The sequence below is a fragment of the Centroberyx gerrardi genome, chromosome 11 (genome assembly GCF_048128805.1).
Source record: "Centroberyx gerrardi isolate f3 chromosome 11, fCenGer3.hap1.cur.20231027, whole genome shotgun sequence".
NCBI lineage: Eukaryota > Metazoa > Chordata > Actinopteri > Beryciformes > Berycidae > Centroberyx > Centroberyx gerrardi.
In genome coordinates, this window is record NC_136007.1 from 11,034,341 (window position 1) to 11,058,404 (window position 24,064).

Below are 24,064 nucleotides of genomic sequence, written 5' to 3' on the forward strand. Positions count from 1 at the left end.
CCAGAACGTTAATTCATTTCACAAGTGTCCTACTTCTTCTCTGCCTTTTTTTTTTGGTCCCAGCTAAATAAATCTCAGTCCACCTCTGGTTCCACGGTCACTAAACTTCCACATTGGTGTCAAGGAAACTGGATTGTTTTGTTTGTTTTAGGTTGTGTTAGTGTAGTGCAGGTCCGCACCATTCAGGTCTATTGAAGCGTTTGGTATATAACGTCTTAGCTATATCAAATAGAGCAGGACACGTCAGTTGTTCAGATTTCCCAACCACTGGTGTCTTGTGTCTCTCTCACACACACACACACGCATGCACACACACACACACACACACACACACACACTGAAGCAATTAGCTGCGGCCTTGTGGTCAAATAATGGAGGGTGGGCATTCCTGGTGATTTCTGTGGAGTGGAGGAAAAAGACGATACTTTTATCCACTTCTTCTACGAGCTCCATATGTTTCATCTTTTCATAGCAGACATAAATGCCCTTCTTCCACACCCAGACTATCAACAAGTCCCTCACCACAAACATCTGAGCAAACTGGGGTCGCTGTCAAATTGTTGAATGATTCCTATGAATACCGAATCTACAGCAACCAAAGCCGTCAATTAAAAGAGTTTGGACACTGCAGCCGAGTTAGTTAGTAACTCTGCACCATGACCAAGGTTAAGTAACTGAGATGTCTATGCCAGCTGACCTGTTTTAACCTTTATCTATCCAGGGAAAGTTGACTGGGAAACGTCCTCCTTCACGCCCAGTAACACACATGTTCACACCTGGGAGCTGCCCAGTACAACCACAGCCTCCTGCTGTCACCCAATGAGAAGCTCCAGTGGAACAATTTATGTTTGTCCAGCCAATCCAGCGTTTGAACTGGCAACCTTCCGGTCACAAGCAGTGTGGGGGAACGTTTCTTCTCCTTTCATTTGTTACTCACCTTAAAAAGTAACTAGTTATGTTACAAAATTGCTCTTTATTCAAATTAGCAGACTTTTGCACTTTCCACTTAAAAAACATGCCTTTGCAATATGGCTTGTGCTGCCAAGTGTGTCGATTATTGCTTTAAAATGCAATGCAAGACTGATTTTTAATAGTAAGCCAATCTCATTTATATCAAGCAGACTTGATAGATTAGACTAGATTGCATTTTTTTCAATTAGCAGAATGTCGTCTGGGTGAGATTTAGAACGGCAGGAAGCTCACCTTGACAATGTTATGCAAAGCCACATTACACATAACCTGCTAACACTAGAGTGATTGATGAGAGAGCTTGGCCAGGTTTTACTGTGGGTTCCGTGTTGCATCCCCCTCTCTTGAACTAAGACATGCTGGCTGGAAAAAATGAACAATACCCACCATGAAACTGCCATGGTGAAAACAGCTAGTATTGAGTCTCCAGTTAGTAACAGTCACATAGCAAGATTAAAGCAAACATGGCTGCCAGTGGAAATTGCAATGACCAAACTCTGTCTATAAACACAGCAACATGGCAAACACTCAGGTAGCAACAGTGTACGACGGGCTGCAGTGGGAGCTTGCTGTACATATGGAGCTTGGTCCATATGTACAGTATATCATGGCTATAAACAAACCATTGACGACTAGAAACACTGCTAGAAACTCACTAGAAGAACTGTTTAGATTTTAAAAACTGCTGAGAGGCAGAAAGAGAGAGAGAGAGGGAGAGAGAGAGAGAGAGAGAAAGAGAGAGCTGGGAGAGGATAATTCCTGACAGATTATTCCTTTACCAGATGATACGCTCAGCTTTTCCATAGATCACAGCCATGCACACACACGCACACACACACACACACACACACACACACACGCACGGCTCCCTCTCTGGAGGAAAGATATGACAGCATCCATGAAGGACACTACAAAGAAACTGTAAGATGTGTGTATATGTGTGTGTGTGTGTGTCTGTGTCTGTGTCTGTGTGTCTGTGTGTGTCTGTGTTTGTGCGTGCATGCATCTGTGTGTGTCTGCGTGTGTGTGTGTGTGTGTGTGTGATGGTAAATGCATTAACAGTAGGAAGAGATGCAGGAAGGATTGCCACTCCACATGAAAGTGACGGGAAGCGAAGCCTCAGACAGACGGACAGACGGACAGAGAGAGAAACACAGACAGGCTTCTGATCTGTGGGACCTTGGAGATAACCCTCCACACGTCTCACTCCCCCCCACACTCCCCTCCTCACTCTCCCATTCCCTCCTATCCTCTCTCTCCTCTTCTTCTCCTATCCAAACCTTTCCCCTGTCCACATCCCCGTCCCTCTCTGACCTGGGCTCCATTTCCATCGCCTGCAGCTTAAAAACCATGAGACCAGTTATGAAACACTAAACCGCCTGACTCTCTCCTCAACAATGCCACAGAAAGTCATAAACAACGGGATGCAACTTCAGCAAAAGAAGGTAAATGATTCCCTCACCCTAATGCTGAAATCTGCTGCAAGTCAGTTGTGTGTGGGGGAAGTGAAAAAAAAAGACAGCCTCTGTTTCTTCAGCTGCTTCTTTTTTTCCCCCCCGTCTCCTTGTCTCTCAACCCCAGCAGCCTTAAAGTCCGAGAAGCTTGTGAATGGAAGGTTCCTGGTTCAAATCTCAGTACGATATTCTGGGGAAACCTGGGCGGGGGGAAGTTAGTGGGTAACTTATAATTACTTAAAATTAACTTAAAATGAAAGAGTTGAAGATGTTTCGCCTCTCATCCAAGTCCAGTGGATTTAGTTTTCCCCTCCCTGGATGAACCCACACAGTTCCCTCTCTCACAAACTGCTGTCAAGCTTGAGCAAGGCAGCAAAAGCCTCCTGAATCCCCAGCTGCTCAGTGGCCAACACAGCTGGAGACTTTGTTGTATCCTGGAAAGATCCCAAATCTGACTGTGTCTAAATGTACGAATGTAAAGCACAGCCGTTGCGGAAAAAGAGCATCCAGAGCGTCTTTCCTTGAATAAATAAAGATTAAAAAAAAAACTCCCTCATTGCCTTAAACCTTTCCAACCTTTCTCATCACTGATCAGAGGATAAGTCCCAGCTGTGAGCTTGTGACTGGAGGTTAGCTGGTATTAAAAGTTGCTATTACTGCTGCTGTAACACACCCTGCACTCGTCCACACACCCAGATGCATATCACTGTTCTCTTGTAGCTCCAATGTTGGTAATTTTCATGTTTTAAGTTCAGTTGAAGGATTACATGCTCCTCTATGGTTTGAGCAAATTACTACCCTTGGTCTTATAAAAAAAAAAAAACCCTTCAAAAGCCATTGGATGAACTCAAAAATGCACAGTGGATAAGCTTAAAACAAACATTTTTTTTCTTAGTTTATGAAATTTTTTGTCTTCACCGGACAGCTGTGTGTATCTCTGTGTATGTATCTAGGGGGGTATTTGAAAGTGAATTCATCTTGACTGATGTAGGTAATAAATAGCTAATGAGTCATCCCGTAAATCTCTAACCTCTCATTCAACCTTTCACCTCTGCTCCTAACCTCCGACCCTCCGCCATGTCCACTGACCCTGAATGACCCTCTACCCTCCATGCCCACTTCCCTTCCCTCCCCTCTTCTCCTCTCCTCTCCTCTCCTCTCCTCCCCTCTCCTCTCCTCTCCTCTCCTCTCCTCTCCTCTCCTCCCCTCTTCTCTTCTCTCCTCTCCTCTCCCCTCTCCTCTCCTCTCTCCTCCCCTCCTCTTCTCCCCTCCCCTCCCCTCCTCTCCTCTCCTCAACTTTGCTACTTCACATTCCCAGGATCCCCAGGGACGCACTAACGTCTCCGAACCCCCTCCATCCTCCCCTTCCCCCTTTTCTTTTCTGTCTCTCTGTTCTCCCTTCTTCTCTTTTCTCTTCTCTTCTCTTCTCTTCTCTTCTCTTCTCTTCTCTTCTCTTCTCTTCTCTTCTCTTCTCTTCTCCTGTTTTCTTCTCTCTGTTCTATTAGCCAGGGTCTATTTACAGAATTGGCAATAGTCTTCTTTCTGCTGGCTCCAACTGTTTTTCTCACTTTCTTTCCCTCGCCTTTCTCCACGTCTGACTTTCTTACCCTTATTTGTCTTAATAATGTGCTTCTACAAAGCTGTCGCTCGCTACTTTGTCTGTCCTGCCTGGTTCCTTCTGTGTGTTTGTTGGCTCCTGTGTCTGTATTTCTGTTTGTCTCTTTGTCTGTGTCTCTCTCTACTTCTCACACACGCACACGCACACACAGACACATGCACACGCACACGCACTCCTCTCTCTTTTTCCCTCTCTCAGCCAGGGAGAGTTGTACTGGGATTGAATTTCAATACAGCAGGAAATATTTTCAGACATGCAGGAAATGTCTGCTGCAAAAGAACTGCTAGAATTCTTCTCTACTTGCACACACACACACACACACACACACACAGTTTATAAAAATACTTTTTTTATTAGAAACCCCAACACTAAACCAAACCCACATTAAAAAGAAGCAGTTAAAGAGTGTTTGTCAAGAGTTTGAATCTTCACTCCTCTTGCAGGCCGTCTCACTCTGTCTCTCTCTTATTAGTGGCACACAGACAGGGGAGAGGGATCCAGGCTGCAGACAGGAACGGCACCATAGAAGAAGGGGTCTGTCAGCGGGAAGAACAGCACCAGAAACAGCAGTGCCCCCATCAGGTAGGAGAAGAGCAGTGCCGGTCGCTGAGGGTGTTTGAGGGCAGAGCTGATGTCAGGCAGGCCCTGACTGTTACAGAATGAATGGCACAAGACTGGACCCACAACATGGCCTAGAGAGAGGGAGAGAGGGAGAGAGAGAGGGACATACAGAGAGAGAGAGAGAGAGAGAGAGAGAGAGAGAGAGCACAACTTACTCCCAATACTTTACAGATGATTTTAGAGGTTTAAAGAGGCTTATAGGTGGGTATGTTAATCAGTCAGTATGATGTTGACAGGTGGGTGGGAAAAAGGTGGGCTAGTAAACATCAATCAACCCATCAATCAACCCACCAATCATTCAATCAATCAACCAATCAATCAATCAATCAAGCAATCAATCAATCAATCAATCAATCAATCAAACAATCTATTTCTATAGCACATTTCATGCAAGTGAATGCAGCACAACGTGCTTCACAGATAAAAGGACAATAAAATACAGTAAAGTGCAAGTTATTATAAAAGTGCAGTAAAATATGATAGATAGGGTTAAAATAAAATAAAATACAAAACAATACAGTAATTATGAAGAAAAATAGAATTGCAATAATAAAAACACTTGGTCCACAGAAACAGTTCCTAGTTAAAGGCAATGGAAAAAAAGATGAGTTTTCAATTTCCTTTTAAAAGAGCTGAGCGTTTCAACAGACCTGAGGTTTTCAGGAAGCCTGGGGCTGTATGAAGTGAAAGCAGCTTTCCCAGTCTCAGTTTCTGGTTTTAGTAACTACTAAAATATTTAGACTCAGATGACCTGAGTGATCTGCTGGGTGTGTATATCTAATAACAATGTACTTAAATTTATCTGGAGCAAGTCCATGAATGGATTTAGAAATCAACAAAATAATCTCCAGAAATCAATTCTACATTTACAGGCAGCCAGTGGAGGGATTTCAAAACAGGTGCAATGTGTCTCTCTTTCTGGTTCATGTTAAAATTCTGGCAGCAGCCTTTTTTACACGTTGTAACTGTGCTGTTGACAACCTGTAGATTTCTTACATGACTTTTGGCCTTAAGAGATAGAGAGCCTAAATGGACAGTGAAGTGATTTCTCTGAGCCTCAGTGCCTCCCACCAGGATCTCCATTATCCTTATTTAGCTGTACAAAGTTAAAAGACATCCATGAATTTCTATATTCTGGTTGGTAAACATGCAGAAATGTCCACCACACACTCACTCAGTCTCTCCCTCACCAGTTCTCATGAATATGAAAGCAGTGTAGGCACCAAACACAGTTGTGTACAGGAACTGCATCCCTGCAACAAAGCAAGACAAAGCAGAACTCAGAGGCTTCAAAAATGATCTTCCTATACAGAATCAGTGTGGATCCAGTCTAACTCTGTAGTTCTACCAACAGGTTTAAGTTAGGTTTAACATCCACTCCATCCTTGATACTATATTTCAAAGCTGATGTTTGAGAGATGGATGTCTTTGGTTCATGTGTTGTTTACTATGATTCTACATCTTTTGGTGTATTGTAGGTTTTTCCAGCTTTTCTTTCAAAATTCATCAACTTTGCATCATGACAGTTTGGTTTATATGAGGAGAGTTGAGCAGGCCGACTGACCTGCCACCAGGAGGATGATGCTCATACTGTCCTTTTGGAGGCGGCGTTGCTCTATGATGTGGTGGAAATGAGCTAGGAGGACAGTGTCAAAGTTGGATTGAATGCATCACATTGTGATGATTTACCATGTATGTTACAAGTAATGTGGCACTTAAGTGGATTCGTAAAAAAACACACTAAGTCAGATTCCTTGTACCTGAACTGTACGGCAGACTCACTGACAATGACAAGACATAGTATGGAAGTATTATAAGTATGAAATGCAAAGTGCAAAATGCAGCATTCAATCCAAATACAAAGTGCAGCATGTACTGTACATTACATTAAGTATGAGCGCAGACAAACAAAGCAGAGTTGATTGCCTATGTTATGTATTTTCATAAGCTTTTTATTCTCTTTAATGCTCTTTGTGCAAGATAAATTCATGGGCAGTGAAGGTTAATTCATTTATTTGTTCATTCTGTACTGGTAAATAAAAGCCCATCTAGGGACTAGCTTTCTGCTATAAATGTTTTTAATTTTTTAAATGTTCTATGTCTATGTATCTGTCCCTCTTCAAATAAACATTGAATGAATGAATAAAGGCCTGGCCTAAATCTGGTTCTGATGCTGATTCTAACTTCTATGACACTGATGTGTTTTCAGCCTGAGAATCTGAAACCCGGTTGCCATACCGACGCCGAAGAACAGCGGCGCGATGAAGATGGCAGCGGTGGGTCCGGTGCAGGGCAGCAGCATGGGCAGCATGGCCCCTCTGAACACCAGCTCCTCTGTGACCGGCGCCACCACCTGGTTCCTCAGCCACACTGCATCTCCCACACACAGCCTCCACGACTCCACATCTGGGGAAACAAAGGACACAGTAAAGAAAGACTATATGATTACTTACACACATGTAGAATCGCATGCATCTCCCAAACTCCAGTTCATTCAACCACAACACATAATTGTCAGAGCACACACACGTTCAGAAACATATAGGTTCTCTCTCTCTCTCTCTCTCTCTCTCTCACACACACACACACACACACACACACACACACACATACAGTTGAACTCACCCACTGCAGACTGTAGTTCCCCCATGAAGCCTTTGGGGTTGTCCATGGCAGAGTGAACCAGAGGACCGAGATAAAACACCTGAAATGTGTAGAATAAAAGCCAGTCTCTTACAACATCCAATGGAAATCAGTCTAGTTAGAATTCTAGTCTTCTTGTTTTTAGTCCCTGCTCCCTCAACTACTGCTGTCAAGGTTCACTACAGACACTTAAACCTCAACTGCTCAACTGTTCAGCAATAAAAGATCGCACCCCTCCCTGGATAGATGAAAGGTTAGAATGGTGTATTTGTTAAGTGTGTCGGTGTGTGGTTTAGGGATCCTCCTGGGTCCACATGGGAGGTCACTGAAAAAATGCATCATTTTAATGGAGGTAGTAAAGCTGCTCCCTATGTCGCTTTAGGAAGGGAATTTGAGCCTCTGAAATGTCAAAACAGCCTTAGTGCAGCATAAATAAAACGTTCTCAGAGGAAAACTGGCTCCGTGCAGCACTGTTTGGCTGTGGTGGTCCTGCCCTATCACCGCTTTTACAACGTGTTTTACTGTAGGTTCACTTTACTTCAAAAGGTTTTTTTTTTTGCTGATGTGTTAAGATTTACAAACACAACGTTCCTTGTGTTTGCAATTGATTATTACATAAGTGCTTTTGTCTTACCACACTAGATGGTGCAGTTTTAATGAAATCCATGACTCACCATGGTTAGCAGTAGTGGCAGTGTGGCTGCAGGAACCAAACCTTGCAGACGAACTCCCATCAGCTCCCACACGGACGCACTGACCTGGAGGGGAGAAGGTTGTAGCTTTCTGAGCAAGGTGAAAAGCTAGACCTCATAACTTTCACTTTAAATTGATTATAAAGCCAAGCCTAAGCATAACCCTAACCTTAACCTCACAGAAGACCTTATGCATCTGGCACTGGGAGTAAGGAGATTGCCCTTGAAGGAACCAGGTTCAATCCCCTGTGTTGGCAGGCAGTCACTCTGCCTTAGAGTCCTTGAGGAAGACACTCCAGCTCCTGCTGTTCGGTCGCTGACCCTGACCTTTGACCTCCCTGTAGAGGGACACCCACAGACCTGGGTCAAAGAGTAGCTGTTCTAATCTACCAGGTGCACCAGACAGATGACAGTTATGGATAATGGGCGTGCTTTTATCCAAAATGCCAGTATGAGTGCACACAGTTTGAGCATGGATGACCCTAGTGGGAATCAAACCCCAAACCCTGACAGTGGTCGAACTAGGCTCAGATGTCTTATGCTCTACACACTGAGTGTGTGTGTGTGTGTGTGTGTGTGTGTGTGTGTGTGTGTGTGTGTGTGTACTCACCCTGACATCAGCCCAGTGTGTCCATGCCTTCACCACAGCCGGTGACAGAGCAGAGACCAGCAGCACACTGACACAGCGACGCTTTATCACGCTGGGGTGATCCCTACACACACACACACACACACACACACACACACACACACACACACATGCCAGTTTAGTAGCCCAGTCTGACCAGCACCATCACAGGACTGCTGCTGTGTTGTGTACCTGGGTAAGCTGCTTCTCCAGACGTACAAACTGCCAACGTACAGACAGGCGAGCAGCAGGCAGCTCAGCACACACACCCAGCACTGTATATGGGCGTGTTCTGCCTGCCTTATAAGGGCGTATTCTGGTTCCAACATGATGGAATAGAATGTTTGGAATCAGAACTTCAGGATGTTGAGCGGTGGAATCAGAGCTACAGCTACAGCTAGCATAGAACAGGTTTATCATGGTCTGGATCGGCTCAGTTCACTCTATCAGTTCAGATTAGCAGGTCCCACTGAGGTGGAGATCTGGGCTAGGTAGGCAAGCTGATTAGCTCTAATACTCTACTAGGAGGACACACACATGCGTGCACACACACACACACACACACACACACACACACACACACACACCCCTACTGGTCATTCTGAATACAGAAATGAGTGATACAGTACATTGTTGTGTGGAGTAATTTCCAGTCTCACAAGACAGAGGAATGGAAGAAACCTGGAGTCAAATTCCAGAATTATTAGATTAAAATAGAATATATTAGACTTGATTATTGTAAAATAGAACAAAGCAATATACTGCAGTTTAGCAAAAAAATAAAGAATCCACTGATGGCAAATGTAAGCAACGACCAACATTTAATCATCTTCATCATACTTATCATCAACATCATTCATCATCATCTTCACTTTATAAATATAAACAGCAACATCAGATATATGTGATATGATGTAGAGCGGCGTACCACTTTATCAACACACCTCAGACAGCATGCATACAGTAGTCAAACAACACAGGAACGAGGAAACAGTTTCACTTCTGTGAATCAAACAGGCATGAACATCACAACGATATATATATTATTTGGTAGCTGATGTGATTGAAGGCACTCACAGTCTAACTTAAAATAAATGCTTTAAGCTGGAAAGCACCTTGAGCAGCCACTGTGTGCACGAGGTGTATGACCCCTCAATATGAAGAGCACTTTAAACACTTACTGTAGCAAAAGTGAATACAAATACAACCAAATATCATAATATTGTACTATTAAGCAGAAATGCTTTCAATAAATGTTTTCATTATCAAAATGGGGTGGTGGGGGTCGTCCTGAGGTCTCAGAGGGTTGAAAGCATGTATACCCTGTACTCATGACAGTGTGGGTTTGAGTCCAGCTCATGACTTTTGTTTCATGCCATTCTCTCAGTCTCAGATTTTTTGGCACTCTCCAACAGTGTTTACCCCAGGATTTTTTTTTATTTTCAGGGTAGAAATGTCACTGAAACAGCAATGTAAGACCATATGACACTAAAACTCTCCACTCAAACCAATACAAATGAAATTCTTTTAAGCAGAGTTTTAGCTCCTGTATGCACGGCGCCCATCAGAACTATTCAATGGTAGGGGAAACACTGATTTGTTGGTTGCAAAGGACAATTTGTAATGCAAGTAATGCAAATGCAACATAACACATTAATTTTGAATTATACAGTATTTAATGTGGTGACCTGGTGCACAAAATCCCTAAATATATCTCATAAACATGAGAGAAATCAAAGAAAAATTTGTTTGATTGTTTATATCTCTTTTAAGTCTTCAAGTTAGCACTTGCAAATTGGCTTCAATACTGTCACAAAGTACCTAAACCTTGGATGGATTTAATTCAGAAAACAAATTTCTCGGCTGCGTTCACATTGTAAGTAATTGTAAACTATTTCCCTCTTAACTTTTCTCCAGTCTCACTTATCATGTCTATGAGAGATTTCAAGAAAAAGTTACAAGGAAGTCTTAGGATTCAGTTGTAATCTCACAGATCCTGACATGCCCAAGAAGAACCTGTCCTTTCAAAATAAAAGTCAGTAGTCAAATACTGAACAAACTCACAGAAGGTTATACATACACACAAAACAACACACTTGATATACAAGAATCTGGCACATCACTGAAATAAATAAAAGTAGCTGAACAAAATCTAAATATTTCTACCAAGTTAAGACAGATTGAAAACAATAAAACTCTTCCATTAATAGAACTTACTTTTAAAGGAAACACTTTTTAACAGTTTACAGCGCATGACCAACAGGGATGTTGGTATGATGACAGCAAGGTTACAAACAGAGAGGAACTGTGTGAAGTTTTTAATATCATGATGTCCAGTTGGCGCCGCCCCTGATAGCCACAGAGAATCGGTGTTTGGATTCTGATCAGAGGTTCTCTGGGAAAATAAAGGCACGATCACAGAAAAACAGCGAAAAGCTGTGTGTGTGTGTGTCTCTCCTCTCACTGTAGGACACATTTGTCTTTGTTGCTGTACTTTCTCCTCCTCATCTCCAGACCCCGCTCCAAACGCTCGTCTTCCTCCAGCGCCCTGCACACACACACGCACACACACACACACACACACACGCACACACACACACACACACACACACACACACACATTAGTATGTACTGCATGCAAAGGAATCTCTCGGGTATCCACACTAATATTAATATCAATCAATATCAATTACGGCATAACTGCAAAATCCTGATTAAAACAAGAGGCACTTGAGCTGCCTAATGTCCCGCCATAATCACTGATATATTAAACATAACCATCTCTCTTTCACACAAATGCACACACACACACACACACACACACACACACACCCTCTCTCCTTGGCGTCGATGTCTCTGATGATCTCGTCCCGTTGGTTGACCAAAGACACCAGCTCCTGGAGGAGCAGTTGCTCCCTCTGCTGCTGCGTGGACGACTTCTGCCAGTCTGCAGGAAAAAACAACAGCGCTTTACATTATCAAAGAACGGTACAATATGTATAGATGACAGTTCTAACGTGTAAATAAGCAACGAGGAAACCAAGGATAGTAAAATCCAAGATAGGATAGGCAGCTGGTTGGATAGTTAGTGTGTTACTAACCTTCTATAGCCATCATGACCCGCAGTTCTCTGTTCAGCAGCTCAAATCTCCTCTCCAGATCCTGCTCCTCTTGCCTATAGACACAAACAGTCAAGAGTCAGGCTGTGTGTTGACTGTATGCGTGCTTCAGTGTAAATACAGGAAGTCTATATATTCATATGTGTACATAGTGTACATCTGTGTGTGTGTTTTCTGTTTTGTGTGTGTGCTCTTACAGCAGTTCCAGGTGGTCCTGTCGGCGTATCAGAGCGTTCTTCTTGTTGACCAGAGTGAACCACTCCTGAATCAGTCTCTCCTCTGTGTCGCGGTCACTTCCTGTACAAACAGGAAACGCATCACAATAACGCCACAATAGCCTCCCGTGTCTGGCGACCCATTAACAAAACAAACAGCAAAGTCCAGGTGGAAAAAAGCTGCACATTTGGTTTTGAGTTTCCAGGATAATGACACAAAGCCAAGCCATAAAAGTGTAATTCAATTCAATTCAATTCACTTCTAGTTTAGTCTAGTCTCCCTCACTAATATCTCATTCCCTGTTCTTTATGTTTTTGTCAGATGTGGCTGTGGTGTGTCTGTGTGTGTGTGTGTGTGTGTGTGTGTCTCACCTGTCTCCATGAGGCGTCGCAGTCGTCTCTCCACGACGGCGGCTCTGCTGTCGATGTGTTTCTGCTCTGTCTCCAGTGCTGCCAGCTCACTCAAAACGTACTGACTGGTGTCCTGCAGACACTGACCACAAGCCCACACACACACACACACACACACACACACACACACACACACACACACACACACACACACAGAAACGCACACACACACATGAACATACACAAGACAATGACAAACACCCACAAAAACAGAGAGAAAGAGGGAGATACAAGGAAAGAAGGAGTGGTAGAGTAGAAGAAGGTAAAGGCGGAGTAGGGAGAGTACAGAGAGGAAGAAAGGGAAACAAGGAGACAAGTACAAGTAGAAGGTCAAAGGATTAGAGAGAGGTCGGAAGGAAAGAAAAATACAAGTTGTGAATGCAGAGTGTACAAAGTACTGAGTACGCCTGGTTCCCAATATTGAATTTTACCCCTTTTGTACAATCTCACTTGTCTCAGCTGTAAAATCCTGCTTTAACCTGCCATCTCCCCTTCACCTACATGTCTCCCTCAAGTTATTTAATATAGTATTGAAATCAGATTTTTATGCGTGAAACCAGGGAACAGCAAACATTGACCTGTAATTGCAGAGTTGAGTTTAAGACTGAATATGAGACTTAACGACTTGTTAAAGTGGACATTTTTTACAGTGTACTTGGAGATTTTGCACAGTCAGACTAACACAATATGATCTGAGAGAGAGAGAGTGAGAGAGAGAGAGAGAGAGAGAGAGAGAGAGAGAGAGAGATAGTAGGAAGATGTAGAAAAGAAGTAGAGGAAGAGGAATAGCAAAGTGGAGGAAGCACAACTGACCATGGTCTCTTCTTCTTGTTTGGGGAGCTGGGTGTCTGCTGCACTCTGTGATTCTGCACACACACACACACACACACACACAAGAAAAACAGAGAGAGAAAGACAGCGAGTGAAAGGGAGAGAGTTACTTCTAATAACTATTATAATTGTGTTCACGATGGCTCAATACATGCCTAAACCAGCTTAATTTATCTTATTTAATTTTTTTTTGAGAATTTGGGAATTTTTAATGTCTCAATTGATTCCTCCAATGGCATAAGTACATCTCTGTAGGACTCGCGCTGAAGGCACCCACCTGTATTATTAGTGTTTTCTGCTGTAGAGTCAGTCTTTGCTTCTTCACCCTGGACAGGACGCACATAAAACATTCACATAACTATCACAAAGCTAACACAGAAATAAAATAAATATGATAAGGGTACATAACAGCTTTTCCTTTAGGCAAGAGAAGAATTTTTGCCTGTGCATTTGTTACATACTGTGTTTTTTAAATGTTATTTTGGAAAATTATGTGGCATTGCAGTTGAAGCATGCCAGTCAATTAGAGTATTATAGAAAGAGAGAGAAAGTGTCACCTGAGCCAGTCCCAGTTTGGCTGCCCTGGCACCCGCCCTTGGTGGTGCGACTGGGGTTATTGACTCCTCCACTAAAAATAGATGAGAACAACAATCAGAATTTGGTTTTAAAATCACCCTCCTAGACAAATGAGGAGAATCAGTGAGGCTGATACCTTTAGCCAGTCGTTTGGTCCTGGGAGGCGGGACGACCAGCGTGCTGCTTCCTCCTTCCTCTAGACTTACTCCCGCTCCCTCCTGCAGCCTGGCCATGCAGAAAGCAGCGGCGTCCACATCAGTCGGGGTGGGGCCACCGAGGGCGAGGCCGTAGCTGGACTGGCTGCTGTTGTGCTCTATCTGCAGCACGCTCAGCTCCTGGTTGGTGAAGTGTGAGCGGATCTGGCTGAGGTAGGTCATGACGATGAGCCGGTCGGGGACGGACAGAAGCACCATGTCGGACGGCTCTAACAGACGGGAGATGCCCAGCGCCTCGAAGCCGTCAAACGCCTGATGGGGTCACATGGAAAAACATCATCAACAACAAGTGGAGGTCACAATGATGACAACATCAACAACACTTAAGACTGAAGACAGAGTAACAACTCTACAGAAACCAAACTGAATGTACCAGATCTGGGTCAAATAGTATAATACTTTTTATGGTTCGTTTTGGCCTACAAAGTACAATACACTGAGTGCTAGAAAGTTCAGACAATCACAGGAGAGTATTTTAACGTCAATATACAGCCAAACTACCTGACATCTGAACTGCCTTGATGAAGTAAAACCCATCCAACTGGTACTCCACGCAGATGAAAACAAACACTAAGAATTATCTGCAAATAGTATTTGAACCAGGTCTGATATACACCCTGATGACGAGGACTGAAAGCCAACAGGATCCACTATCCCATTTATGTCTGTTTCAGCTTCCCTACTGTCTCAGCCAGAAAACATTATGAAGATTAATGGATTCACAACTCTCTTTAAAAGATCATATCTGTATCAGAAACAACATCACCAGCAGAGCCCATAAAAATGGCATCACTATCATCAATCGAAAATGTCATTGCATATCTACCCTATAAATTCAGGGCCTCTCAGAACCATTTTCAATGAGTAGAAAACCCGACTGCACTAAAATGCTGCAAAGAGCTGCTGACTCAGTCGACAAACTTGAGCCTCATCCTTACCTTCTTGTTGTTGAGCTTGATGTCATGAGAGTCCAACTGGTCAAAGTTTCTAATAGGAGACAGACAGAGAGGCAGAATACAGTCAGAATACAGTCAGAGCATAGCTGTATCAGGTTTACATCATTTTACATTCACAGTTCAGCCATTTAGCAACACAAACATCATTAAAAGTTGGATACATCTAAAAGTAAAATATCAAACAGTCACAGAACTAGTGGGAGCAAACAAAGAGACAGAAAGCTTATCATGAAACAGCTTGAGCTGCTTGTGTGCCGTACATCTTGTCTGGATGGAAGTGATGCAGGATGGCACAGAAGGCCAGGCCGTTTCTCCAGGAAGTGCTGAAGTTGGTGACCTTTACCCCCTGGTGACCCTGTGTGACGTCCTGACACCACTGGAGCAGCGACTGGCTAGAGCTCACCAGGCCCTGGAGGAGGTGGAGATAGACAAGGGAACTGAGTTCAGTTTTGGCGTATGTGTGTGTGTGTTTGCGTGTGCATGTGTCTGTTTTTAGAGGCACGTCACAGTTTAGGTGCACATCACTGCAAAAACTGACAAACTTGTTAAGTTATTTTCTCTTGTATCCAGGCTTATCAAGCTCATTTTAGGATTTTTTTTGGTGAAATCATCTCACTGCACTGGCAGATAATTTTACCGTTTCAACAAATTAGACTTTTTTTTTCGGGATAATGTAACTTGTTTCTGGACCTTTACTTGGTAAAAGTGGAATTGTCTTGAAGAATGTTTCTTATTTCAAGATTTTCTTCATTGTTTTATGATGATTTCTTGAAATAAGTCATATTGGCATGAATCAAGTGACATTTATTGAAACCAGCAGGATTATCTGCCACTGCAGTGAGATAATTTGACTTAAAATATAATGAAATAAGCTTGATAGGTCTAGAAACAAGATAAAATCACTTGACAGCTTTCCATCTTTTGCAGTGATCGATACGCTGCACATGTACCTCCGCTGTGTCCTTCTTCCCATTAGCCTCTCTGACCTTTGCTTCAGGATCCGGGGTCTTCAGGTCAGAGGTCACTTCCTCTGGCGACACAGGAAGTGAAGGTGGAGGAGTCTTCCTCTCTCTGCGTTGGGGAGGAGTGACGCTACTGTCTGGAGCCTTTACTGTCGGCTTTCCATTGGACTCGGGGCTGCTGGGAAGAGCTCGCTTTCGGTTGTCTGCTGAAGGGCTGGAGGTGTGTGTGTCAACGTGCGCGTCACTGGTGTGTGTGGCAGAGATGACTTTCTCTGAGCTCTGAGGAAGTTCACATGGCTTCTTTCCTTTCTTCCCTCCTCCATCAGGAAGGTCGGTCGGTTGGACAGTTAGCCTGGGAGGAGAGAAGACATAAAAAATAGACGAGACAGGTGAGCAACAGAATGACAGACTTCATTTTGGGGGGAAAAAAAACGGCTCATCCAAGCAGCTTAGTATCAGCGTCATCATTACTGATTCGTCAATGCGAGCGGCAGCTGAGTGAGTGAGCACACCGCAGACATGCAAGCTTGCTGGACGGCTGAGCGGCTTGCAAGTCTTGACAGGACCGGGACAACAGAGCAGATGGAAGCACCGACTTGATGTTAGACAGTATGACGGGAAACAAACAGCTTTACTGACAACATTCCAGAGAGTGAGAGAGAAATCCGCAGCATGGTTTCCTCACCGCAGCGCAGTTACACAAACAATTAAGCCTCTACGCTGGTGGCCAATACTTTATCGACAAAGAACCAAGCAGATGCAGCAAACTGTTGTCTATGTTGTGTTGATTGTGTTGATTTTTTGGATAGAATTGAGTGAGAAACTTCTTCTTCTACAGCAACAATTCAAGTGGTGTTGCACTGGGATATACTAAAACTAAACACAGGCCGTGCACTCACAAAGATACACACACACACACACGTACAAGAACACACACACACGCATAAATACAAGGCTGGAGTGGCATGGCATTGTCTAGAGCAGCACGGGTTCGGCGGCCCCTGCTGACTTACGCTTGCTCCTTTACTTCCTGCTTTAGCCCCTCCTCCTCCCGCACAACGCTGGCCTCACCCAGCTCATTGGCCACTGGCTCTTCTTCTGCATCGGCCAATGATATTTCCTCCAGGGCGGTGAAGCAGGAGGCAATCGAGCTCTGGCCCTGATCAGCAGTCTTCCAAAAGGCTGCGGTCCTGGGATCCGTGCTGATTTCTGATTGGCTCTTGGGCTCTGTGGCGTCAGAGTCGATGTCATGGAGGTCGGGGATGAGGCGTTTCTTGCCACGAGGGCCGGGAAGAGGCAATGTGTCACCTGTCAACAGCCGGATTTTAGCCAATAAGATCCTCTCCTCCTCTTGGAGCCGCTGGTCCTTGGTGAGAGGTTTGGGCTCAGGTGTGTGTGTCTGAGTGTGAAGGTCGGCCATTTTGGTAGTGTGTTTTTCTGTGTGTGTGTCAGAAATATGCGGACTGATGCTCTTTGCGGCGTGTGTGTCCACATCTACACCGGAGCTCTTGGAGTTGTGTGTATCATGTGTATCATTGCGTGAATCTGTGTGTGTTTTGGTGGTTTGTGTGTCAACAACAACATGTATCTTGTTGATGTGTGTGTCAGCGTCTGTCTTGGTGTGTTCTGAGTCAGTGTGTATCTTCGTAGGGGGGAGGGGCCAAGGCACCACCGATGATTGGACGAGTTCATCTCCCCCCTGATTGGCCTGTTCCGCCAGGTTGCGACCAGTTGTCGTGACGGTGACATTATCTCTCTGTCCTGTCATTGGCTGTTTGTGTGCGTCACCATGGCGGGGAGCAGGTTTGGCATTGGCTGTCTGACTGACTCCCTCCTCCTGTTTAGGGCCATGATGAGGAGGGGCAACCTGACTGGTTAGAGCGTCTTTGGATTTATTTGGCGGATTCACAGCAGAGCCCTGGTATAGGGCTTGTTCACTGGAAGGGTGGTAGAAGGGATTCTGGGTAACAGCAGGGGTTGAGGAGGATGGATGATCTGGGCTGCAGACAGAAAGGGAGGTTACAGACCCAAACATAAAGGCTGAGCTGCTTTTGACAGAACGGACCGCCAACAGATCCAACCACAATGTCCTTTGCCATGCTCCATTTCCCCCTAAGCATCATACCAACCTAAATATGTTAGAGGCATAAACCCAGAGTGACCCGACCATAACAAAAACACCCATTATAAACATGCTCCAACCTCCGAGCAGCAATACCCACTGACCTAACCAATCCATTAATCCATGTCACTTGACACATAGCAGCTACTGAACAAACCAAAAGATCCTTGCCATGCCACACGATGGCAGCCATTGTGTAGCCATTGATAATCACTGACAGAAACATACAGATGTAGCCATTGTAGAAGTTCCCCTTTTTTATGCTTGCTGCACTGCTGCTCAAATCCGAGTGGATATCGTTTGAAAATAACAACAGCAGTAACGCACGATAACATTCAGTGTGGGGGCACTTCCACAATGGTTACCAGTGTGAGTGCCCCTAAACATTCATTCATCACCACCCACCAGTCACAATATGCTTCATAATGCTTTTGAAACACCAGTCACAATGCTTTGTAAATAGTTATAACCAAAGCAAGATGTGAGCAGGGAAGTCCAGCTCTCTCCACAAACAACATGCTGATGATGTTGTTTGGAAGAAGTATGCGATTCACATGCCAACACACAGTTCAGCACAACAAGAGGAGATCCAGTAAAAAAAACAGACTTAGTATTAGGGCTGGGTGATAATTCAATATTATCGTTTATCACCTTTCAGGACAATCATATCATGATGATATGATGATATTGGGATATCGTGATACACAATTCTGATGCCTAAATTGATGATAACAAGCAAATTTTATTTAAAAAGTCTGACAAAATGAGGTATGAAACATTTTAAGGAATATTATTTGAAAGTTTTGAGTTTTGTTTGACATCACACCTAACATCACCATGCAGTTCAATGCGATGAACATCAATTTGATTATTTAACATGTGATTTTGCATGCATGAGCCATATTGTGATATATATATTGATATTGGAAAAAATCCTTAGGATTATCGTAATATTGATTTCAGCTATATCGCCCAGTCCTACTTAGTATATAAAGTATTCTAATATTTAGTCAGTATTCTTTCCCTGCAATTGTAGTAAGTTAAAGCCTCAGTTATTGTAGAAAGCAAAGGCAAAGAAACAGGCACAGGCCTCTGGAACTGGAGGATCTCTCCCCTCACCTCTCCTCCCCTCTCCCTCACCTCCCTCCCTCCTGCCTCTCCCCCCCCTCACCCCTCTACTCACCCCCCTTCCCCGTCCATGTACAGCTCAGCCAGCCAGACAGTGCCAAGATCTTCCTGTCCTCTCTCATACTCCACTTCCTCGTCCTCCTCCTCTCTCATCCACACTGGGACGGCACTGGACTTAAGGTTGGACTTTCCTCTTTTGACTGATCTCGGACCAGGTTTATCCAGCGCTTCATTAGCAGCGATATTGGAGTCTGTGATTTCGGCTGGTCTGGAGTCAGGCTTGTTTTTTGGTCTGGCCTCAGGGAGGGAATCTGGTATTTCAGCTTTGTTCAGAACCGTTTTGCCTTCAGCATTAGGGTCGATCTTATTCACTGATCTGGGATCAGATTTGCATTCTGATTCCTCACTGTCACCCTCTAGTCTTTCCTCATATGCGATCTCATCCAGCTCTGCCTCCCTCAGTGGAGGCCAGTCATTTGATTGGCTGTTCACTACTTGCTGGTTGTTCGGCACTGATGACGAACCAGGAAGTGTCTCTTGCCCCTGCTCTAGTTTCTCTTTCTTGCTCTCCTCACCCCTTTTCCTCTCCCTGTCCTCTTCCCACCTGCTCATCTCCCTTTCTTTTTTCCTTTTCCTCTCCTCCTCCTTATTTTTCTCCTCCCTTTCCTTCTCTTCTCTCTTCTTTTCCTCCCTCTCTGACCTCTCCCTCTGCTCCCTTTCTTTCTCCACTCTCTCCCTCTCCTCCCTTTCCCTCTTCTCTAGTTCCTCTCTTTCCTTTTCCAGCCTCTTTCTCTCTTCATTTTCCCTCTCCACCCTTTCTCTCTCCTTCCTCTCTGTCTCTTCCCTCTCCGTTTCCAGCCTCTTCCTCTCCTCAATTCCCCTCTCCACCCTTTCTCTCTCCTTTCTCTCTGTCTCCTTTCTCTCCTTTTCCATCCTCTTTCTCTCCTCATTTTCCCTCTCTACCCTTTCTCTCTCCTTCCTCTCTGTCTCTTCCCTCTCCTTTTCCAGCCTCTTCCTCTCTTCATTTTCCCTCCTCACTCTTTCTCTTTCCTTCTTCTCTGTCTCTTTCCTCTCCTTTTCCAACCTCTTTCTCTCCTGATTTTCCCTATCTGCCCGCTCTCTCTCCTTCCTCTCTGTCTCTTCCCTTTCCTGCCTCTTTCTCTCCTCATTTTCCCTCTCCACCCTTTCTCTCTCCTTTCTCTCTGTCTCTTTTCTCTCCTTTTCTAACCTCTTTCTCTCCACATTTTCCCTCTCCACCCTTTCTCTCCCCGTCTTCTCTATCTCTTCCCTCTCCTTCTCCAGCCTCTTTCTCTCTTCATTTTCCCTCTTCACTCTTTCTCTCTCCTTTTTCTCCGTCTCTTCCTTCTCCTTTTCCAGCCACTTTCTCTCTTCATTTTCCCTCCTCACTCTTTCTCTCTCCTTCTTCTCTATCTCTTCCTTCTCCTTTTCCATCCTCTTTCTCTCCTCATTTTCTCTCTTCACTCTTTCTCTCTCCTTCTTCTCTGTCTCTTCCCTCTCCTTTTCCAGCCTCTTTCTCTCTTCATTTTCCCTCTCTGCCCTCTCTCTCTCCTTTCTCTCTGTCTCTTCCCTCTCCTTCCTCTCTCTCTCCTCCCTCTCTATTTTTTCCCTCTCCTCCTTCTCCCTCCTCTCCCTCTCCTCCTCTCTCTCTCTCTCCTGCTCACTGGCAGCCAGTCTCAGACTTGCCACCAGACTCAGCCCATGTGTCGCCTCATGGGGTAACCGCTCTGGTTTCTGAGCCAATGACATTTCAGCCCTGGGGAGCTTCTGTTCACTGATTGGCTGTCCTTCTGCCGTGTCAGAGAAGTCTGTGGGTGGCAAAATGTCCACTCCAGAGGGAATCAGCAGACCTGCATCTGCCTCAGAGGAACATGGGAGGTCTGCATCTAGCTTAGGGAAACATGGCTGACGTTCATTTGCCATAAAGAGACATGGCTGGTCTGCAGAGGAACGAGGCTGACCTGCATCAGTTGATCCAGTTGAATGCAGGATGGAGGCCACTGTCTCATAGCTAAAGGACAGACAGGAGGGACAGGAAAGAAAACTCAGGGAGAGAACTCACCCTAAAAAACTGCTCAATGACCACAGCAGGCTCTGTGATCAGCGTCATGGAAAACTAGACAGCATGCTTGACTCAATGGTTCCTAGTCAGACTTTGTTTTGGTGACCAGTGCTCGCCAAAGCACACTGAGGAAACATTCATACATGGTTACACTGAGTACCACCCAACATCTGTTTATTCTACCCAACACACACCATACTCGCATTGAAGTGCCGCCTCAGGAATAATTAAGAACAGGTAAAACTGTTTCTGGTGCCATGCAGGTGAGAGCAGACTGACTGAGACAGATAGACCGCTTGCTAACGAATACGCACAAGACAAATTCTCTGCGAGACAATGAAGTTAATAGCACCTTGTTCATGGCAGCTCGCTAGATGGATTACAATCAAATAACCAAAATGATGGCGGATCAATACCTGGCACCGACAGGAGGGTGTATTCTAGCTACAAACTGGTTTTACATCTAAAGTGCCCATCAACACTGCAGAAAGCAGAGGTGGTCTGAAGCAAGGCAATGAACACCAAACTGCTCCAGGAGCATCTCATAGTCATGACCACTCTGAGAAAATGCATATATACTGTATAGGAGCAATGTAGCAATTGGTAATCAAATGTCCCTCTAAATGAGTTGAAAATGTAATAAATTGCAGGATAATGTAGTAACATCACAATATTACATTAAACGGTGTTTATTGCTCCATAAGGGGTGTAACATATTTTTCTGATAATGTAATAATACTATTGACTAATGATGTAATAACTCATAAGAATAAGAATGTAATAACTTGAGTTGTTACATCATTAGTCAACATTATCATTAAATCGTCAGTTAAAAATGTTATACCCCTTTTGAAGTAATAATCACTGATTAATAATACAATGTAATTTATTACATTAACAGATTTTATTCAATTTTCAACCCATTTAGAGGGATAGTTATTACTGTTACATTACAGTTATTACATTTTCCGGCAGTTATTGCATTATCAGCTGCTACAGGCGGAGTGTGTGTATCTAGGCGTGGCATATAGAAATCTTCTGTCTTTTTACATTTTGCCGGACAGCCTAGCAAATAGTTGACGGACAGGCAGACAGAGACTCACCCTCTGTACAACACCCCCACTACTGCTGACATGAAGCCAGCAGACGCCTCCTCCTGCTGCTCTGCTACACACACGTCTGCCTCTGTGTGTACACATTTCTGGCCACTGGCACACGCACACAAACACGCACGCACGCACATACACACAAATGTTACTAGTCCACACTTTTTAGCAAAAAGCTCTTGTGAAATCAATTCCATTTAAATGATCAATCTAACAGCATAGACAGACCTGTAAGGTTGAGATGAACAGAACAGCAACAGATTGGGTTAATTGCTATTGACTGAGTAAGCATTGGTTAAGCTACAACACCATAGAGAAGCTTGTGTTTGTGCATGTGCAAGTGTGTGTGTCATGTGTGTGTGTGTGGTAGTTTGAGAGCGACAGAGACAAATCACACCATGCTGCAAGGGTTGCAAGGAACTGTCACTGACTCACCCCCCTGTCACACCACCCTCCTCCTCCTCCTTCCCTTCTTCCTCCTCCTTTTCATCCTTCTCTTCAGTGCTCTGAAAACTTTCCACCCCTCCTTCCACTGTTGTCTCCGCTGTTTCCTCTACAGTTGCCCACAGCGGCTTCTCTGCTTCCCACACTGGCTCCTTATTGATTAAACCCTCCTGACCACCAGCCATGCTGATGGGCGGTTTCTCCTCATCTGCTCCCTCCTGTTGTGGTTTTCCTGATGGCTGGAGACCTGGTTCCGGCCGCAATCCCGGTTCTGGTTTTGAGGGCTGCAGTGGCGCCAACTCCAGAGCCATACGCTCACTACCTTGTTTAGGGCAAACCTCCAGTGAGGTTGCTGGTTCAACGCTGGGTCCCTCCGGCTCCTTGGGCTCCTCTCCAACTGCTGGTGGACAGGGCTCGCCAGGGGGCGGGACAATGTGATGCTTTTCTGAGTCTTTTGCTGTGATTGGCTGATGCTGCTGTATGTTAGGAGTGTCTGCCTCAGCAGCATCTTCTCTGTGTGAACTAGGAGAAAAAACACATGAAAGAAACAGCACTTACTATTATATAGTTACACCAGAGACAGGAAACCATGTGCCATAGAGGGAAGAGAGTCTGCAGGTTTTCATTCCAACTAAAGACGCCACCACATGATTTCACTTATTAACACAACTTCAACAACAGATGAGGAACTACACAGTAGTCTTTGGTTGGAATGAAAACCTGCAGACTTTCGCCCCTCCATGGCACATGGTTGCCTGTCCCTGCACCACACCATTAAGAAGCAAATCAGACCGCCAACGAGACAGACAGGCTACAGACAGATAGTGAGACAGACAGAAAGAAAAAGGAGAGGGGCAGACAGACAGACAGACGTCCCCTTGTCCATTCTTACCCTCTGCCCAGAGGTTTTGTGTTTTCCTGTGTAATAACCTCCTCAGCAGAGATCTGCTCAGTTTTATGTTTCCCACTTCTCACTTCTAGCACATTCCATAGAGGAAACTCTGCGTCCGATAGCCTCTCTGGGGGCGGGGCCAGGGACGAGGCCTCTAATGTGATTGGTTTATCCTGAGCAGAGGGCTGAACGGCAGGGCCTGAACAGCTTCCAGGTGTACTGGATGTGGCAGCCATATTTGTTTCTAGGACAACAACGTCCGACAATGAACCTTCCTTTACTGGAGAAGCTTGCCCCACACTGAAAGAGGAGGAGAGAAAGAGGAAAATGTACAAAGAGGTTGACAATAGGTGAATAGGGGACAGGGGGAATCGGGATGGAG

The 24,064-nt window shown here is 44.6% G+C and overlaps 3 protein-coding genes across 3 annotated transcripts in view; all 3 read right to left on the reverse strand.

The window, feature by feature from the left end:
- Window positions 1-4,509: 4,509 nt before the first annotated feature.
- On the reverse strand, window positions 4,510-8,954 carry LOC139917134 (CAAX prenyl protease 2-like). The gene is made up of 8 exons (XM_071906198.2): window positions 8,818-8,954; window positions 8,614-8,710; window positions 7,980-8,084; window positions 7,288-7,366; window positions 6,901-7,068; window positions 6,227-6,298; window positions 5,853-5,915; window positions 4,510-4,733 (listed from the first exon to the last, which is right to left on the reverse strand). Exons 1-8 carry the CDS (start codon window positions 8,952-8,954, stop codon window positions 4,510-4,512), a joined length of 945 nt encoding a protein of 314 aa, XP_071762299.1.
- A 475-nt stretch (window positions 8,955-9,429) lies between these two features.
- The window catches only part of LOC139917146 (EH domain-binding protein 1-like protein 1), a 31,953-nt gene continuing 17,318 nt past the window's right edge, over window positions 9,430-24,064 (reverse strand). Inside the window, exons 12-24 of the mRNA XM_078286474.1 lie at window positions 22,782-23,312; window positions 15,899-16,262; window positions 15,209-15,357; window positions 14,931-14,979; window positions 13,914-14,244; window positions 13,759-13,829; window positions 13,479-13,527; window positions 13,184-13,236; window positions 12,332-12,443; window positions 11,942-12,041; window positions 11,727-11,800; window positions 11,458-11,572; window positions 9,430-11,173 (exon numbers count right to left, since the gene is read on the reverse strand). Of these exons, the coding sequence (XP_078142600.1) occupies window positions 11,086-11,173; window positions 11,458-11,572; window positions 11,727-11,800; window positions 11,942-12,041; window positions 12,332-12,443; window positions 13,184-13,236; window positions 13,479-13,527; window positions 13,759-13,829; window positions 13,914-14,244; window positions 14,931-14,979; window positions 15,209-15,357; window positions 15,899-16,262; window positions 22,782-23,312 (2,086 nt within the window). The 3' untranslated portion in view covers window positions 9,430-11,085. The remainder of the gene's footprint in view (window positions 11,174-11,457; window positions 11,573-11,726; window positions 11,801-11,941; window positions 12,042-12,331; window positions 12,444-13,183; window positions 13,237-13,478; window positions 13,528-13,758; window positions 13,830-13,913; window positions 14,245-14,930; window positions 14,980-15,208; window positions 15,358-15,898; window positions 16,263-22,781; window positions 23,313-24,064) is intronic.
- Window positions 16,920-21,169, reverse strand: LOC139917153 (uncharacterized). The gene is made up of 3 exons (XM_071906225.2): window positions 19,216-21,169; window positions 17,778-17,910; window positions 16,920-17,309 (listed from the first exon to the last, which is right to left on the reverse strand). The coding sequence occupies exons 1-3, from the start codon at window positions 21,099-21,101 to the stop codon at window positions 16,920-16,922; spliced, it is 2,409 nt and encodes an 802-aa protein (XP_071762326.2). The 5' UTR covers window positions 21,102-21,169.

Coding starts and splice junctions, on each gene's coding strand:
- LOC139917134 (XM_071906198.2), bottom strand. CDS start 8,954: ATGTTGGAACCAGAATACGCCCTTATAAGGCAGGCAGAACACGCCCAT. Junction 7,069..7,287: donor GGAACTACAGTCTGCAGTGG/GTGAGTTCAACT, acceptor TTGTTTCCCCAG/ATGTGGAGTCGTGGAGGCTG. Junction 4,734..5,852: donor TTTCATATTCATGAGAACTG/GTGAGGGAGAGA, acceptor CCCTCTCTCTAG/GCCATGTTGTGGGTCCAGTC.
- LOC139917153 (XM_071906225.2), bottom strand. CDS start 21,101: ATGGCAAATGAACGTCAGCCATGTTTCCCTAAGCTAGATGCAGACCTC. Junction 17,911..19,215: donor TACATGGACGGGGAAGGGGG/GTGAGTAGAGGG, acceptor TTCTGTCTGCAG/CCCAGATCATCCATCCTCCT. Junction 17,310..17,777: donor AAGACGCTCTAACCAGTCAG/GTTGCCCCTCCT, acceptor CTTCACACTCAG/ACACACACACCTGAGCCCAA.